Raw genomic sequence first — 14,969 nt, forward strand, 5'->3', positions numbered from 1 at the left:
CATGGCTGGGACAGAAGAGCAGCTGAACGGGACCTCCTCGTGGCTCCTTTGCTCTATTGCTCAGGATTTCAGCCTCGCCCTGATCCGCAACTGGCGGCCTTAGTTGCAGACCGGACCTCAGCTGCCGCCTCTCCCTCCAGGCTGTCAATGCACGGGCATACGAAATGTGATTTAAAAGAAATATGTAGGGCTTTGACTCTTCCTCCACCCCCACTTTCAATGTAAAATCAGCCCTAATGACTCTTTGCTAATAAGCACAGCTGCGGCGCTAAGGTTCTGTATGTCTCCTTGAAAAGTTCCCGATATTAACCCGGAAATTGGTCTTGGCGTGTGAGTCTGCACGCTGTAAGTCTACGCCTACGCGCGACCTCCTTGCCCATAGAGATGCTGAGGGCTAGAGCGCGCCGCTCTGCCGCCCTTGCGGGCGTCGGGGGTGTTACTCTCGACGTTTCTCTCTCTAGGCCTGAGGCGTTCAAAGGAGTCGCCGGCGGTGTCGTCACAGGTGCGCGACGGAGCGGAGGGTGGCGCTCCGGAGGCGTCGCTGCAGCCCGAGGGGAACGACCCGGCGGGGGAAGCGCGGCGCGGCGACGACCACCAGCCAGCCTTAGCCGGTGAGTTCCTCCGCTGAGCCCGTCTCGGCCCTCGGGACCCGTTCCGGTTTCTAGCTCCGCGGCTAGAACGGCGAGTGTGTGAACGCGGCGAACACGTGTCTCCCGCGCGGCAACGCTCCTCCGGGAAACGGTGGTAAGTTGCGCTCCCTGGCAAAAGTGGCGTCGGCGGCGAGTCCGGGTAAACGCATTATAGCCTGTATCAGCTTTTATGCTTTATTTTAACAGGCTATATAACTATATGTATAACTTACGTATAACTACATATACATATGTGCGCGCGCGTGTGTGTATGTATGTACATACACATAGTGTATCTATCTATCTTTATATACTAATTATATATATATCTTTATATAGTTTTAATTCTAATCAATGTTTAATTGATTTTTAATAGTTTCCCCTCCCCTCATGTTTAGATGTACTTATTTTTATCTATAAGCATTCTTGAGTCCCCTGTCAGGGGGAAAAGTGAGGTATAAATACATTAATAATAATAATATAATTAATAATATGAAGCATGAAACAGCAGCTGCTCCAGATTTCTGAGAAATCTTATTTGGTTGGCTGCCTGTGAAATAGCATACTTGTTTGTGCGCATGTTTGTGTGTGTGTTTTCTGCCAAGGTACCTGGAACAGTTACAGTTTTAAAATACTCCCTCCCCCAATGGTGCAAAATATAAAACAGAGTTCTCTCCATTTGATGGATGGGTCCTTTCCTTTGGGCATGCAGGTCTTTTGGTAGTCCAAAGGATCTGCCCATTCCCTCAAACCCTTATGAAATTTTGTTCCCATTCTGAATGTATTTGTTGCTTACAATAAACACCAGCATGCCTGGAATCATTAATGTTAATGGACCTGGGTGTAAGGTGCTATTTATGAGTGCTAACTTAATAGTTTTGTCTTTAATGCTCAGCAGGGTGTTTAACTATATTTTTATTGTATCAACTTCTGCTTTGTTAGTCCTGCCTTTTTTAAAGGACATGTAAAACACTATTTTTAATTAATTTCTAGAATTTGTTGGAAGAGGATCAATTCTAACAGTCTCTGAAGAAAGATACTGCTATCTTGGAAGAAATGGTGGTTTTCACATGTAACGCATGTGGAGAGTCTGTGAAAAAGGGACAGGTTGAAAAGCATGTAATTGTGTGCCGCAATTGCCAATGCCTTTCTTGCATGGATTGTGGTAAAGATTTCTGGTAGGTTATCAAAGTCTTGTTTCATTATTTGGTGGTGACAACTCATTGTTATTGCTATTATTGTTTATATCCTGCCCTTCCTCCCAAGGAGCTCAGTGCAAAAATCTGCAATGAAACTGGTTTGGTGTTACAAGAACAAGTGGGCACAAGCCTTAGACCAAGAAATCCCCTTTGAATGTTGAGAGGTGTCAGTCACCTGATGTTATGGTGACAGTCCTGCCCACCTGTCATAAGTTACTATATGGAGGGTGGTGGACTGATCAGTCCAGCCCACTGGTTAGATATAGTTTTCCACTCCTGAGTAGGTTGGTAAAAAATGCAGGGGGGGGGGAGGGAGAACTGCCAAAAACGTCTTCTTTAAAAGTTGAAGCTAATGCATAAAAAATTAGTAAAGTCATCATAAATAGAATCATTTAAAGAAAATAAGAGTAGTAGAATAAAATCTGATTTACAGTAACAGGATCACCATAAAATACAAGCATCTCCCTGGCCATGCAAGGTGGAACCCTCAAGAAATCTCAAAGGGTGAAGGCAGTAGCCTTTGATTGCACAAGAAATGGCTGAAGAACGTTTGGCTGTCTAAATGCATTCCCATTCCAGGGAAGCTGAGACTTTCGTGTTACTGGGTGCTTGATTTGGCCTGGGAGGAAGTCTGAGGTGGCACGTAGATTTCACCTTCCCTGCATCCTGAGAGAGATAGGGCATTTATGACTGGGAAGCCAAACTGAACTGTTCTCTTGCCTGTAGTGGGCTATATTGCAAAATGCTGGAAACTACTCCCTCTCGGCACCCGCAGCCTGCAACAGGATATCACTGTGAACTGCACTGCAGAGTTAATTTGTGCTATTTTCTCAGTCACGCTGATGTGGGATAAAGGCAACGGATGACATTACAGGATTCTATGTGGATATGCAAGCTTTTGTGCTATTGCTGCACAACTTGGCAAATGGTGGATTCTGCTTGGATTTTAATTCTAAGTAGTGCTGTTAATTGAAAATCTTATGTAAAAAGTGAACAGTGGTACCACTAGAATAATGAGAACTACTGAAGCCGAGAGGTCTCCAAATGATGACATTGACCTTAATGCTGACCCGACATTCTTCTGACACAGTTTTGCCCCTGTAAATAAAACCTTTTTGTTTAAGGAAGAAGCTGCGCATAAGCCCAATCTTATTTTAAAGCACATGAGTTACTGAATTGATGCCCCGTGTGTGACTTAATTTTATGTGCAGCCTAATCTTGTGCGGAGTTACATTGGCATAATCTCATATAAGGATTAGGCATGATTAGCTCTATATAGAATTACAGATCAGCTTCTGCCAGTCATAGTTCTTTCTGGATTAGCTTGACCCGTGGCTTCTCTGGGAATTAAGGCTGTTCAATATATCCAGAGCTGAAATCTTCCTACTGTGCTATAAGTGTTGTGCTATAAACTAATTTTAAGATGTATTTTAATTAATTGATTGCCTGTTTTTATGTTCTTTGTATACTGTGTTAGTTTTATGATGTTAGCCGCCCTGAGCCTGGCTCCTGCTAGGGAGGATGGGGTACAAATAAAATTATTATTGTTGTTATTATTATTATTACTACTACTACTACTACCACCACCACAACCACTACTACTACTATGGCTTTTTACCTATGCTGTTCTTAATATTTAAGGGGTGATGATTATAAATGTCATGTGAAGTGCCTAAGTGAAGACCAGAAATATGGTGGCAAGGGTTATGAAGCCAAAGCTCACAAAGGAGATGTCAAACAGCAGGAATGGATTCAGGTAAAAACAAGTGCACACATAAGCATGGTAATATGCCATTTAATTTACAGGGAAGGCTGTGTACAGTACTGATTGTTTTTCCCTTTTCCCTTTCAACCAGTGGTCTCTGATGCAATTTATACCTCAGATCAAAACAATACAAGAATACATTTAAAAATCAGACAATAAGAAAACCCACCAACACTACATATGATTATCTAACTTCACCCGTCAAATGTTTGGGGAACAGGACACCTTGCAGCAGGCGCACACTGAATGCAAGAGTAGATGCCAGCTTGTTGGTTTGGGAGGGCATTTCATAGTCAAAGGAAAGCCCTGTTTCTGCCCATCTGACAGAAGAGGGCCTTGGCTGACAAACTCTGCTCATGGGCTGGTGCAGTCCTTCAGATACTAAAGTCACAGGCCATTCAGAGCTTTTAACCAAAACCAGCACTTTGTTGGCTGCCATGTTCTGAAGCATTTGAAGTTTTTTAATTGATTGGTTGCTATTCCAGCAAGAAGCAATACGTTTCATACCAGCCCAAGGTGGCAAAATGCATTCTTAGTCACATGTGTCCATACGTGAGACTATATTGAAAACACCTTCCAGCTACAGACTTGAGCCTTGACTAAATACAACCCCATTTTGAAAAGCTTGTGTGTTTCCTTGGGGGTCACCACCTTAATCTTGCCCTGACTGAGCTTCACTTTATTAGCCCTTGCGCGTCCCATCCCTCACTTGAGCTGCCTGTGTTAAGAGTTTCCAGCCCCCACCTAGATTTGATGAGAACGATAAATAATGCTGAGTGTCACCTGCATAATGGTAATGACCCTTCACTCCAAATGTCCAAACTACTTCACCAAGTGGTTTCGTGTAGATGTTAAATAGTATTGCAGTGGGTGTGGATGTGGAAATGGAAACTAGATCCTTGCGGTACTTTGCAGCATAAACATCATGAAACAGTGTGAACTAATACAGAGTTTTTATCTTACTCCTACTTGTGTTACCTAGCCAAAATGTAGTTGTAAAATGTCAATGTATTGATTGCCATAGGCGAGCTTTCAGGCTCCGTGTGGGCCATTGTTTTTATCTGCAGTGAACATAAACACCCCAGAAGCAATAACACAATTCCCAAACCTCCAGACCCTGATGCAGACAGGGGAAATGGACAGATTTAAACCTGCGATGTGTATAGCATACAGCTGATTTCAGTGCATCAGACTTGTGATTTAAGTATGTTGTGTCTCAGATGCTATCATTCCCACTTTCCTTTTGTAGAAGATTCATCAAGCAATAAAGGAAACCAACATTAACCCCAAAGTTCGAGATATTTTGGAGCAGATGTATACCTATGACAACATTCCAAGAAAAAAGGGCAAGTTTCAGGTATGCTTAGAAGTAAGCTTAGAAGTTGGACTCCTGCTTCCATCATCCCTGACCATTGGCCACTGTAGCTGGGGCTCTGGGAGGCCACCATGTTGTCTACCCTTCTCTAGAAAGCGTCACCAGAATCCTCCAGGCTCAGGGGTTCTGCTGCAGGAAAGTTGATTTGGCAATTTGCAACGCCCTTTGTTAGCAGAGTGGGGGTGGGCATTTCTTGACAGCCCCTTTCCCTCATATTCCCACTGTTGCTCTCACCGTTCATTCTTGTTGCTGCAGCTGTGCATTCACGAAATGCAGTGATAAACACCACGGTGCTTTGAAGTGAGTGGGAGCAGCACATGCATTCAAGGGCTGCAGTAGGATGATTCGCTGCTTTGATCTGCAACGGGCACAGAAAAGTGATCAAAGAGGTTAAGTGAGGCAAAACGATTCAGGGAGTGCAAAGCAAAGAAGTTTGCAAACGTGTACTTCAAAGCTAATTGAAAGGCTGCCCTAAATACAGACATTTTTCAAGAGAGGCGCTTAATGCAGTTGAAACATTAGCACTGAATTGAGATAGCTACCAGCTTCAGGGGCTTCCTGTCAGGAAATTGGTGCCTGTCCTTGGCTGCATGATCTCCGCTGCCTTTCCATAGCCCTGTTCGCACCTCAACCTGGGCAGCTAACACATGGGAAGTGGAATGGGGCTGCACCTCCTGGTTCCACCCCTTGAAATCCATGAACTGAGTAAACATTCTTGCCAAAGGGTATGTTTCTGTGTTACCAACCTGTAACTCATAGGCAGCTCTTTGCAAGCAGACACACGCACAGCCTGGCATTGCCCTCCATTCCATCTGCCATGTGTGAGCCCCACATACTGAAATAATACATGACTTGGGCTCATGTCAACTGCGCTGGAACTATTTTGCCACTAGCAGGTTGTGATTCTAATGTGTATTATAGTTCTACCTGTGACTGTTACTGAATGCAGCAGAGGATGTTTCGCATGTATTGCTTGTCATCTGCCTCTAATTAGATTCTGAAGAAAGGGGCATGATTGCTGGGTCCCATTTGTCCATGCCATCCCATCCTGTGGCCCTTCTGCCGATCTGAATACTGCAAAAGTGTCTTGCTGACTGATCAGTGCATAAATAGAAATTCTGCTGTTTTCTACCTAAACAGAACTGGATGTCTAACAGTTTGAAAATACATAGCACTGCACTGCAGGACCAGGTGTGGGACATTTTTTCACAAGCTACCAGAAAGGTAAGCTAACTGGAAACTGTTTAATGGAAGCAATGTTTCATAGTCAAAAGTCCACAAATTGTGGCTGAGCTTGTAGCCAGTCTTTCTTTTCTATTAGCCAGCTAAGGCCAGTCATCCCACAATATCAGTGGGCCTTTAGGATTGCCTCCTAAATGGATTGCTAGTTGTACTCACTTGCTTAATAAATAATTGCTTTTAATAACCTTGTAGGCTTCCCTTTCCCCTCCATGTGCAGAGTTCCTCTTTTGCAATAGAGAAATATGCTGCATATGCATTTCTTAGTTTAATGTCCACACAGATGACAGTAATGCTGTCTTTAAGGGCTCGTGTGAACTGAAGTTAGGAACTTTAAACTTCTGGGACAGTGTCTTCCCAAAAAGCTTATGCACCTTTTTGCTTTGCAGGATATAGATGAAGTAATAATAATAATAATAATAATAATAATAATAATTTTTATTTATACCCTACCAAGGCCTGGCTCAGGGCGGCTAACAAGCAATAATAAAAACAAGTTGAATGAATACAACTTAAAAACAAAATTAAAATACAACATTAAAATAGTGAAACATTAAAATATTAAAATGTAGCCTCATCACAGGAGGAGAAAGGAAAAGAGAAAAGAAAGAGGGGGAGGGAATCAAATTGGTTCCAAGCCAAAGGCCAGGCGGAACAACTCTGTCTTACAGGCCCTGCGGAAAGAAATCAGATCCTGCAGGGCCCTGGTCTCATGAGGCAGAGCGTTCCACCAGGCCGGAGCCAGAGTTGAAAAGGCCCTGGCTCTGGTTAAAGTTAATCTAACTTCCTTAGGGCCCGGGACCACTAGGGTGTTGCTATTTATGGACCTTGAGACTCTCCTTGGGGCATACCAGGAGAGGCGGTCCCGTAGGTACGAGGGTCCTAGGCCGTGAAGGGCTTTAAAGTAGCCTAAGATAAAGCAAGAAAGAATTGGTTATTTGGGATGAGGGTCCAGGGGCTGGGGAGAATAGCCCAGAAGTAGAGGGATGGATTTTTCACCACCTCCCTCCACGCATTCAGAAAAGCCCATTGCAAGTCCCACATCCTAGAAAGATACTGATTATTTTTTGCTGGTGGTACTTGTGAGTGTACCTTCTCATTGCACCAAAAAGCAATTCTGTGTTTTGCTTAAAGCAGGGAGGGGGAACCATTTTGGCTCCATGGGTCAGATCCTTATCACGGCCAGATATGACAAGTGGGCAGGAAGAATAAACTACTGAAGTCCCCCCTGCCCCAACTTTTTGACTAGGGGGTCTAATCATAGCGACATATAAGCCCTCTGCATCTTCCCAACAGGAGACAGCTGAAAACCAGTCTGCAGACAGTGAAGTTATGCCAACGCCATCAGAAGACAACCAAGTAAAAATGGAGAAACCTGCAAAGAAAAAGAATAAAAGGGAACAAAAGGAAGAGAGGAAAAATATGAAAAAGGCAAAAGAATTAAGGTTGCAAGTTCAGCCAGAGGGCCTAGATCTCAAAAAAAGTAAAAAGTCTAAGAAAGAAGAGAGAGAAAATGAGAATGGAAATATTTCCAAAAGGAATGGCTTGAAGTTGACAAAGCAGCAGCAATCAGATGTTTCAGCTGAACTGGAAATGAATGGAAACGGTGTCAATACAAAAGAGGCAGGGACCAAAGCAAATGGGAAGAAACGCAAGCGCAACGTCTCTGAAGGTATCAGACTTGCAGTTCTTGCTTCTAGGTGTGAGGTGCAGTTTGGGAAAAAGGACAGTTTGTAGTAAATAGGATGTATGGTATATAAATCAGGATAAATTTCAGTGCTTGGATTGAAATCTGGGTGAGAGTGACAGCCTTAGGGACATCCTGATTTCTACCCATCTCTGTCGTGAATTCTCTGCAGCGCTTTAGCAGAAATGCTCAGAGTTCCAGGTTCTTCAGTACAGTATGTTGCAAGCTATATATACAAATATCTACAGGCTATAACACACAAGCAGTTCATACAGTCAAGCAGAGTACCTGGCTGCACCTTAAGGCAAATAGGAAGACCTTTCTCTCTCTCTGACCACACTCTTCTACACCACCCACTTACTGCTGGACAGGTTTCCCCTTTAAACCGATGACAGCCAATCAACTGACAGCACATTACTGCTGAGTTTTTCTGACCCAGCACTTCTATAGAAAGTATTGCAGGCTGACTGCATCAGCCAGTTGCATCAGCTAGCAAACTCAAGCCTTACTATCTCACACTGCATTCTGTGAATCCTGACAACGTCAATCCTTTTCTGATTTTTCCTTCTTGTAGGAGGTTTTTATGAAATGTCAGGCAGAGCAGATTTTAGATTTAACCACTATTCCAATTTTGGTGGGTTCCCTAATGATTCTGTTACTGGACTTCCTGATGCTTATTTTGACTGTTTCTCTCCCTGTAAATCCCACCCCAGATGTTGACGAATCTCCCATTGCACAAAAAAGAATGAACAATTCAGAAACCGAAGAAAATGAGGATCAGCTTCAAGGTAACCTTCGCTTGGATGCTTAGCAGTTTGCAACTATGAGCTAGACCTGTTTGTTGATGGCAACAATGATGTAGCAACTTAGTCAATATAATTACTAGAATCATTGTTAAAATATAAGGGAGAGTTGTAACATTTATAAGGACATAGTTGCCTTGTCTTGAAAGTGGGTTAGTGAGTACCAGGCTTAGATAACACAGGATATTTGTGTCCAAGTAGGACACGGGCTTATAATTTCGTGGGTGGCAATAGTAATAATAATAATTTTATTATGTGTCCCCCACCCATCTGACTGGGTTGCCACAGCCACTCTGGGTGGCTTCCAATGTATATAAAAACATAATAAAAAATTACACATTAAAAAGCTTCCCTATACAGGGCTGCCTTCAGATGTCTTCTAAAGGTTATGTAGATGATGATGATGATGATGATGATGATGATGATGATTTATTATTTATACCCCACCCATCAGCTTGGGTTTCTCCAGCCACTCTGGGCGGCTTCCAACAAAATATTAAAATACAGTAGTCCATCAAACATTAAAAGCTTCCCTAAACAGGGCTGCCTTCAGATGTCTTCTAAAAGTCTGGTAGTTGTTGTTCTCTTTGACATCTGATGTGAGGCGTTCCACAGGGCGGATGCCACTACCAAGAAGGCCCTCTGCCTGGTTCCCTGTAACTTGGCTTCTTGCAGTGAGGGAACCACCAGAAGGCCCTCAGATCTGGATCTCAGTGTCTGGATTGAATGATGGGGGTGGAGACACTCCTTCAGGTGTACTGGGCCAAGGCTGTTTATGGCAAAACGACATACCATTGGTTGGATGGATCCAGAGCAGGGAGAACACAAGTCCACTTGTACAATGAGTCTTTCCTGCCCTCTCAGTCTCAACCCAGCCCTGCTAGAACAAGGCTGCCTCTGACTAGTTTTTACCGTCTTCCATCTCTCACTGTTACCACAGCCAGGCCTTTCCTGAAGACTCCCAACATTGAGAAGGCTTGGTTGGGGGCAGGGGATGACAGTGGGGTCTGCGAGGGGGTGGGGAATGTTCTGCTAGACAAGCAGATGCTGGCACGTGCAAGCTATATGGCTATTTAATCTGTTAGGAACAGCCAGACTAAGTCTCAGTTCATTTTGTTTCCTTTCTTTTTAAATCTTCTTTTCCTGAACAGAGGAAATCCTCTCCAGCTTGCAGCCCACATTTTGCCGAAATGCCAGCAGGAGTTGGCCCCAGAAAATCCACTGTCACAGTTTTCAAGTGTTATAGAGTTAACTAACCTGGTGTGCCAGTGGAAGCCTGTGCAAGGGCTACTCCCCACCCATGAGCCCCCTGCCCCCCCAAAATACACTCTGGAGGGTCAGACAAGCCCTAGAGCAGTGGGAGGAAAGGGGGCAGAATCCCACCTGGCAAGCAAAAATTCTTGCACTGACAGAGCCGTCTGAAGAGTCTGGCATCAAATCCCTCCCTAAGCCTCTAAATGTTTGTAGTAGATCACACTGGGTAGAAAATGTATGTAGGTTATTATTGTGAGTTTGGCTGTTTATATTTACAGATGAGATTTTTTAAAATAACCACTGGAAAAAGTTGGTCATTTCTCCAGGTGGATGCAGCTGGCGGTTTTCTGGGTTGGAACCAGCCAGGTGTGTTTCCCCTCTGAGCTAGAGAGGCATAGGGACCGGCTGCTGATTTCAAATACGAAAGTGTGAGCAATGAGCCTTATTCATGGTTGTTGCTTTTTTTTAAAAAAAACACCTCCTTATTGCTTGAGGAGTAATACTTCCTTATTGATTGATTTATAACCCATTCTCCTTGTTCACATAATCCTGCGCTGCTGTGCTTGGCAATATTTCAGTTTCCAAAATCATCCCAGTGCAGCAGGTTGTTTAGCAAGCAGGGCACTACTAACCTGACCAAGGAAACATTTGAAAATGGTGTTAGGTGACCTGGCCAAAAATGCATGGGGATAATTTATTTTATTTTCTCTTCCTTATCTTTTTACAAATTTTTACAGGTAAATTCAGTTGGAAGGGAACTATAAAAGCTGTTCTGAGGAATGCACCTGACAATGAACTGCCAATGAAAAAATTAAGGAAGAAGGTATATTGGAGCGTCTTCTGAAACCCAGAGTACAAGGCAGAGCAAAGTTCCCCTGCACAGGCACCACTGGAATAAATATTTGTATACTGCCCTTCATCCGTAGATCTCAGGGCGATTCACAGCATGTTTTCCTTATTTCCTCATTTCCAAATTATTTCATAATTTGCCTGTTTAAAAAATAAAGACAGAATTGTACTGTTCAGGGAACGGTTCCCTATCGTAGAATCCAAGAGTATACAAATATTTATTCCTAACGTACCTCCACTTATGTATCCCTCCAGTTACGTAAACTTCAGGATACGTAAGTGGCAAACCCGGAAGTATATTTCCAGGGGTTTGCTGCGCATGCACATGCAGAAGCACTCTACTGTGCCACATGCGTGCGCAAAAGCAGTCTCTCTGGTTGCGAAAACCTCAGGATCTGGAACGGATCCCGTCCACAACCGGAGGTACCACTGTAATGCAACCGAAGACTTGGTCGTGTAACCAATAGCTATGGCAGTTTCAAAAACTGTCAGCCTATATTTAGCTCAGGTTTTCTTTCTTTTAGTTCATAACATTACAAATGGAGAAGTGACAGCTAGTCAGATGTCACCAAGCACATAGAAAGGGCCTCATTCCCCCAGTTGCCCCTGTCTTCAAAGGTGGCAGCACAGGGCTGTGCCGGAAAATCTTAACATGTGGGCAGGCTGCTATGGGAGAACATGGCTCCTTCGGATCTTCCAGAGCTCTAAAGTAAAAAACCAGCGCTGGTTTTGTGCCTGGAATTAGAGACTGGGAGCCAGTGCAGGCTTTAAAGCCCAAGTGGAATATGACATAACTTGATGGGGCTTGCTTTGGAGTTAGATGCTTCATATTCCAGAAAATACACTTAAGCTGATAATGGCGTGAAAGGTTTGATGTAACTTCTTTTTGTCTCTTCTTTTTTCTTGTGCAGGTTTTATCACAGTATTATGCAGTGGCAGGTGATCATCATCATAAGGCTGAAGAAGAAATTCTGGCCCTGTTCAATAAGAAAGTCAGCAGCAATCCTAAATTTAGAGTTTTAAAGGAAAAGGTTAAGCTTATAAAATAGCTTTTTAGTTCTAAAATAAGGATTTTTAATATGTCCCCAGTTTTGTTATCAGATGTAAAGAGATTTTTCAGATGTATATGGCAGCAAACCTTGCCTGTATTTGATTGTGAATTTCCTTTTATTTCACATACAGTTTGTACTGATTAAAAAGTTACTTTTAGGAAAAAATGTGGATTTTTAATATATATGTGTATATATATGACAATCTTTCTATTGCTATTTATAAAAGTTTAAGTTATGGTTATGATCATACCCACGAGCTACTGGGTGTGATCCCTTGGTCAGAAATACACAAAGAGAAGGGAGTCCAAGAGGGATGGGAGTTTCTGAAAGGAGAAATATTGAAGGCCCAAATGCAGACAATTCCAACAAGAAAGAAAAGTGGGAGGTATCTAAGGAAACCAGTGTGGCTGCATAAGGAGCTTGCAGATGAGCTGAGAGTTAAGAAGGGCAAGTATAAGAAAGGGAAAAACACAAAGGAGGAGTAAACACGAAGAGCCAACAGTTGCAGGGGAGAAGTCAGGCTGCCTAAGCTCAGAATGGGCCATAAATGGTTCTCTTCTAATCACAGAATAGAACTTTTAGATACAACTCATTTTTTAAAAAAAACAACAACACTACTGCAATGTACCCAGTGAAAGAAAGTTTACTCTGAAGTGTGTGTGTTTTTGTAAAGAAATAAATCACACTAGCTCTGCACCCAATAGCAAAGGGTCTTGTCAGCAAGTATTTCCGCACCTAAACCCAGAAAGCTGTACAGGTTCTTTATCTATCTTACAGTGGTGGACAATGTGATATCTTTATGAATCCCTGCTCCCCATGCAGCTGGATTGTTTGAACCATATTGCAGTGGTCCCAGATAGCATGTTTCAATTTCAGCTGAGACTTTACATTAAGCAATACACAGTCCCTGTAATACTCCAAAGAAAAGTCATTATTGATGTCAGTTTCCACTTAGGTGGCACAGTACGATTTGGAACACAGGGAAAATATAGCTGAACAAAACAGGTTGGCATAAGTCAAGGTGTGGAAGCCATTTTCCTAAATAGCTACTGACAGTCTTCCTAGAGAGCCTTTCTCATGAACCATGGCGCCTGCATCCACAAACTGTAGGTTAGACTATATGTTTTGGGGTGTAACAGAGCCAATGGTTACACCTCTAAAGTTATCAACAAAGAAGCTTCTACAAGTTCTACAGCAAGGTATCAAAACCTAGGTGGGGGAAAAATATTTCTGGTTCCCTAGCAACTTCACAAATTGCTGTTGGTATAAACTAACTTGTCAATCTGGCAGTCTAGGAACCCAACTCTGAACACCAACAGAATGACATTCTTTTTATATCTCATACTGATTTCCTTTCCCGCAGATTAGCATATGTCTCCTCAATACAAATGTGTATATTTTTAACTATTGCGGTTATTGAACATTGATCTTCTCTTTGTTTGTGCTCTGCTTTGGCACTGCTTCTGCATTACTGGTTTGTTTCTTCTCTCTTTCCTCCCACTGAAAACTGATCGTCTCGCCTCCTGCTATTTTCTCATTGCGCCTGAACAACAGCGTCTCCAGTGGAATATACCTGGTGACCACTGGAGACAGAACCAGCGCATTGTTTCCCTCAGATACTTGAAAGCTGCAACAGTGTTCTGTAACAAGGAAACCAGAGAGCAAATATTAAACTTATTCACAGAAAGTTTGTAAAGGCTATATTGTTCTGTACATTGAGCTGCAGTCACAGGTTACCAGATCTCACAATCAATATATTCAAAATTTAGCCCTTCTCTCAATTAAGCTTTGGGGGGGGGGGGGGGAATCCTACACGCACAGAACAAGTCTAAGTTTCTTTTCTGCTCTGTTGGCCAAGGAGAGCAGATTAAGTTTCCCCTTAATACATTAACAGGAAGTGTTACTTTATATTCAGGTTTAACATTCAGCTGGGGAAGAAGATGTCTGCTGAGAAGCTTCTCTCCTTGCTTGCGTTAAGACAGTCAAACCAGCTTAATCTTACATGTGAAGAAAATACGTTTTAATCTTGATATTCTGTTTACGTTGACATTGAATAAAGATCTCTGAAAAGTTTCTGATTCAAGCATGACACTTTAAAAACAGGCTTCGTCAAACTGTGGGAGTCTTCGAGCAAGTAGCAGTCCCTAGAAGTCTGCAACCTAAGTCTGATCATTCGTTAGTATGATCCTCTGACAGATTGTAAAAAGCTCCCAAACTCGTCACTCCTTAGCAAGGATGCTCCACACTGAAGCCTGGGTCGGAAGGGAAGGGAAGGGGCAATGCTATTTAAACAATGGTTGGGTGCAAGCCCAATCAACTTGTGGCATCCAGCAGAGTATGATGAGAGGAAATGCAGATTAGCTGCTATCAGACATTCGGCAATTGTTTAGTTCTGCTTCGTTTCCACAAGAAGACACCATCCTCTGAGGGTGCTTCCAGAGAGGGGTCCCATATTGCAAATGAGTCAAGTCTGATTTTTCAGCATCTGCTTTTGGCTTCTGTACATTCCCAGTGCTTCGGACATTAATGGTCATTGCTATTGCACAACATTTTGTCCACACTGGGTATTTTGTCCTTTCAATCATTCCTCCCCACCCTCTGCTGTCAGTTTCTGTTCTAATACAGGTATTTCTGTACCTTTTTCAAATTTCCAAGCAAGTTCTTAAGAGCCAAATATATCCACCCTTAGTTATCTTGCTTTGCAGTACAAGGCTATTGTATTCTGGAGAAGAGTTACTCCATTTCTCAGTTATGATAAGACTCGTTTTAACCAAGGTGTTTGTGTAGGCTGCCAGCCTCCCTTCTCAGATTGTGAACTTCAAGGAAACCTGTCTTTCGGCAACATGAACAGCACCTGCAAATGAGCTGGCAGCAGAGGCAAGTATGGAGACTGGGGAGGGGAAAAACCCCACAAGACAGAACCCGGGGGCACTTCCCATGCTGCCATGTTGTGTGGGACTCTGTGGTTCTCGGCCTACAATGGGGTGCCTGGGAGAGTCATACACCAGCTGTGATGTCCAAGAGAGAATGAAGGAGATGCTGAGACTTATCAAATATGTGAGGAACATAAGACAGACATTGTCCTGAGGCAATTGGAGGACTTGGGAAGAAAGGAGG

At 43.0% G+C, this 14,969-nt stretch overlaps 1 protein-coding gene across 2 annotated transcripts; it reads left to right on the top strand.

Moving 5' to 3' along the window:
- Positions 1 to 482: 482 nt before the first annotated feature.
- LYAR (Ly1 antibody reactive) lies at positions 483 to 13,542 on the top strand. Of its 2 annotated transcripts, none has more exons than XM_083698416.1 (9): positions 483 to 611; positions 1,623 to 1,807; positions 3,470 to 3,584; positions 4,843 to 4,950; positions 6,109 to 6,192; positions 7,504 to 7,879; positions 8,608 to 8,682; positions 10,689 to 10,774; positions 11,712 to 13,542. In XM_083698416.1, the coding sequence occupies exons 2-9, from the start codon at positions 1,686 to 1,688 to the stop codon at positions 11,847 to 11,849; spliced, it is 1,104 nt and encodes a 367-aa protein (XP_083554542.1). In that variant the 5' UTR covers positions 483 to 611; positions 1,623 to 1,685; the 3' UTR covers positions 11,850 to 13,542. The 2 variants fall into 2 exon arrangements, with proteins under 2 accessions (XP_083554542.1, XP_083554541.1); XM_083698415.1 differs by having other exon boundaries at positions 604 to 744.
- The last annotated feature ends 1,427 nt before the right edge of the window (positions 13,543 to 14,969 follow it).

This window comes from Podarcis gaigeae, assembly GCF_964106915.1.
Source record: "Podarcis gaigeae genome assembly, chromosome: 9".
Classification (NCBI taxonomy): Eukaryota; Metazoa; Chordata; class Lepidosauria; order Squamata; family Lacertidae; genus Podarcis; species Podarcis gaigeae.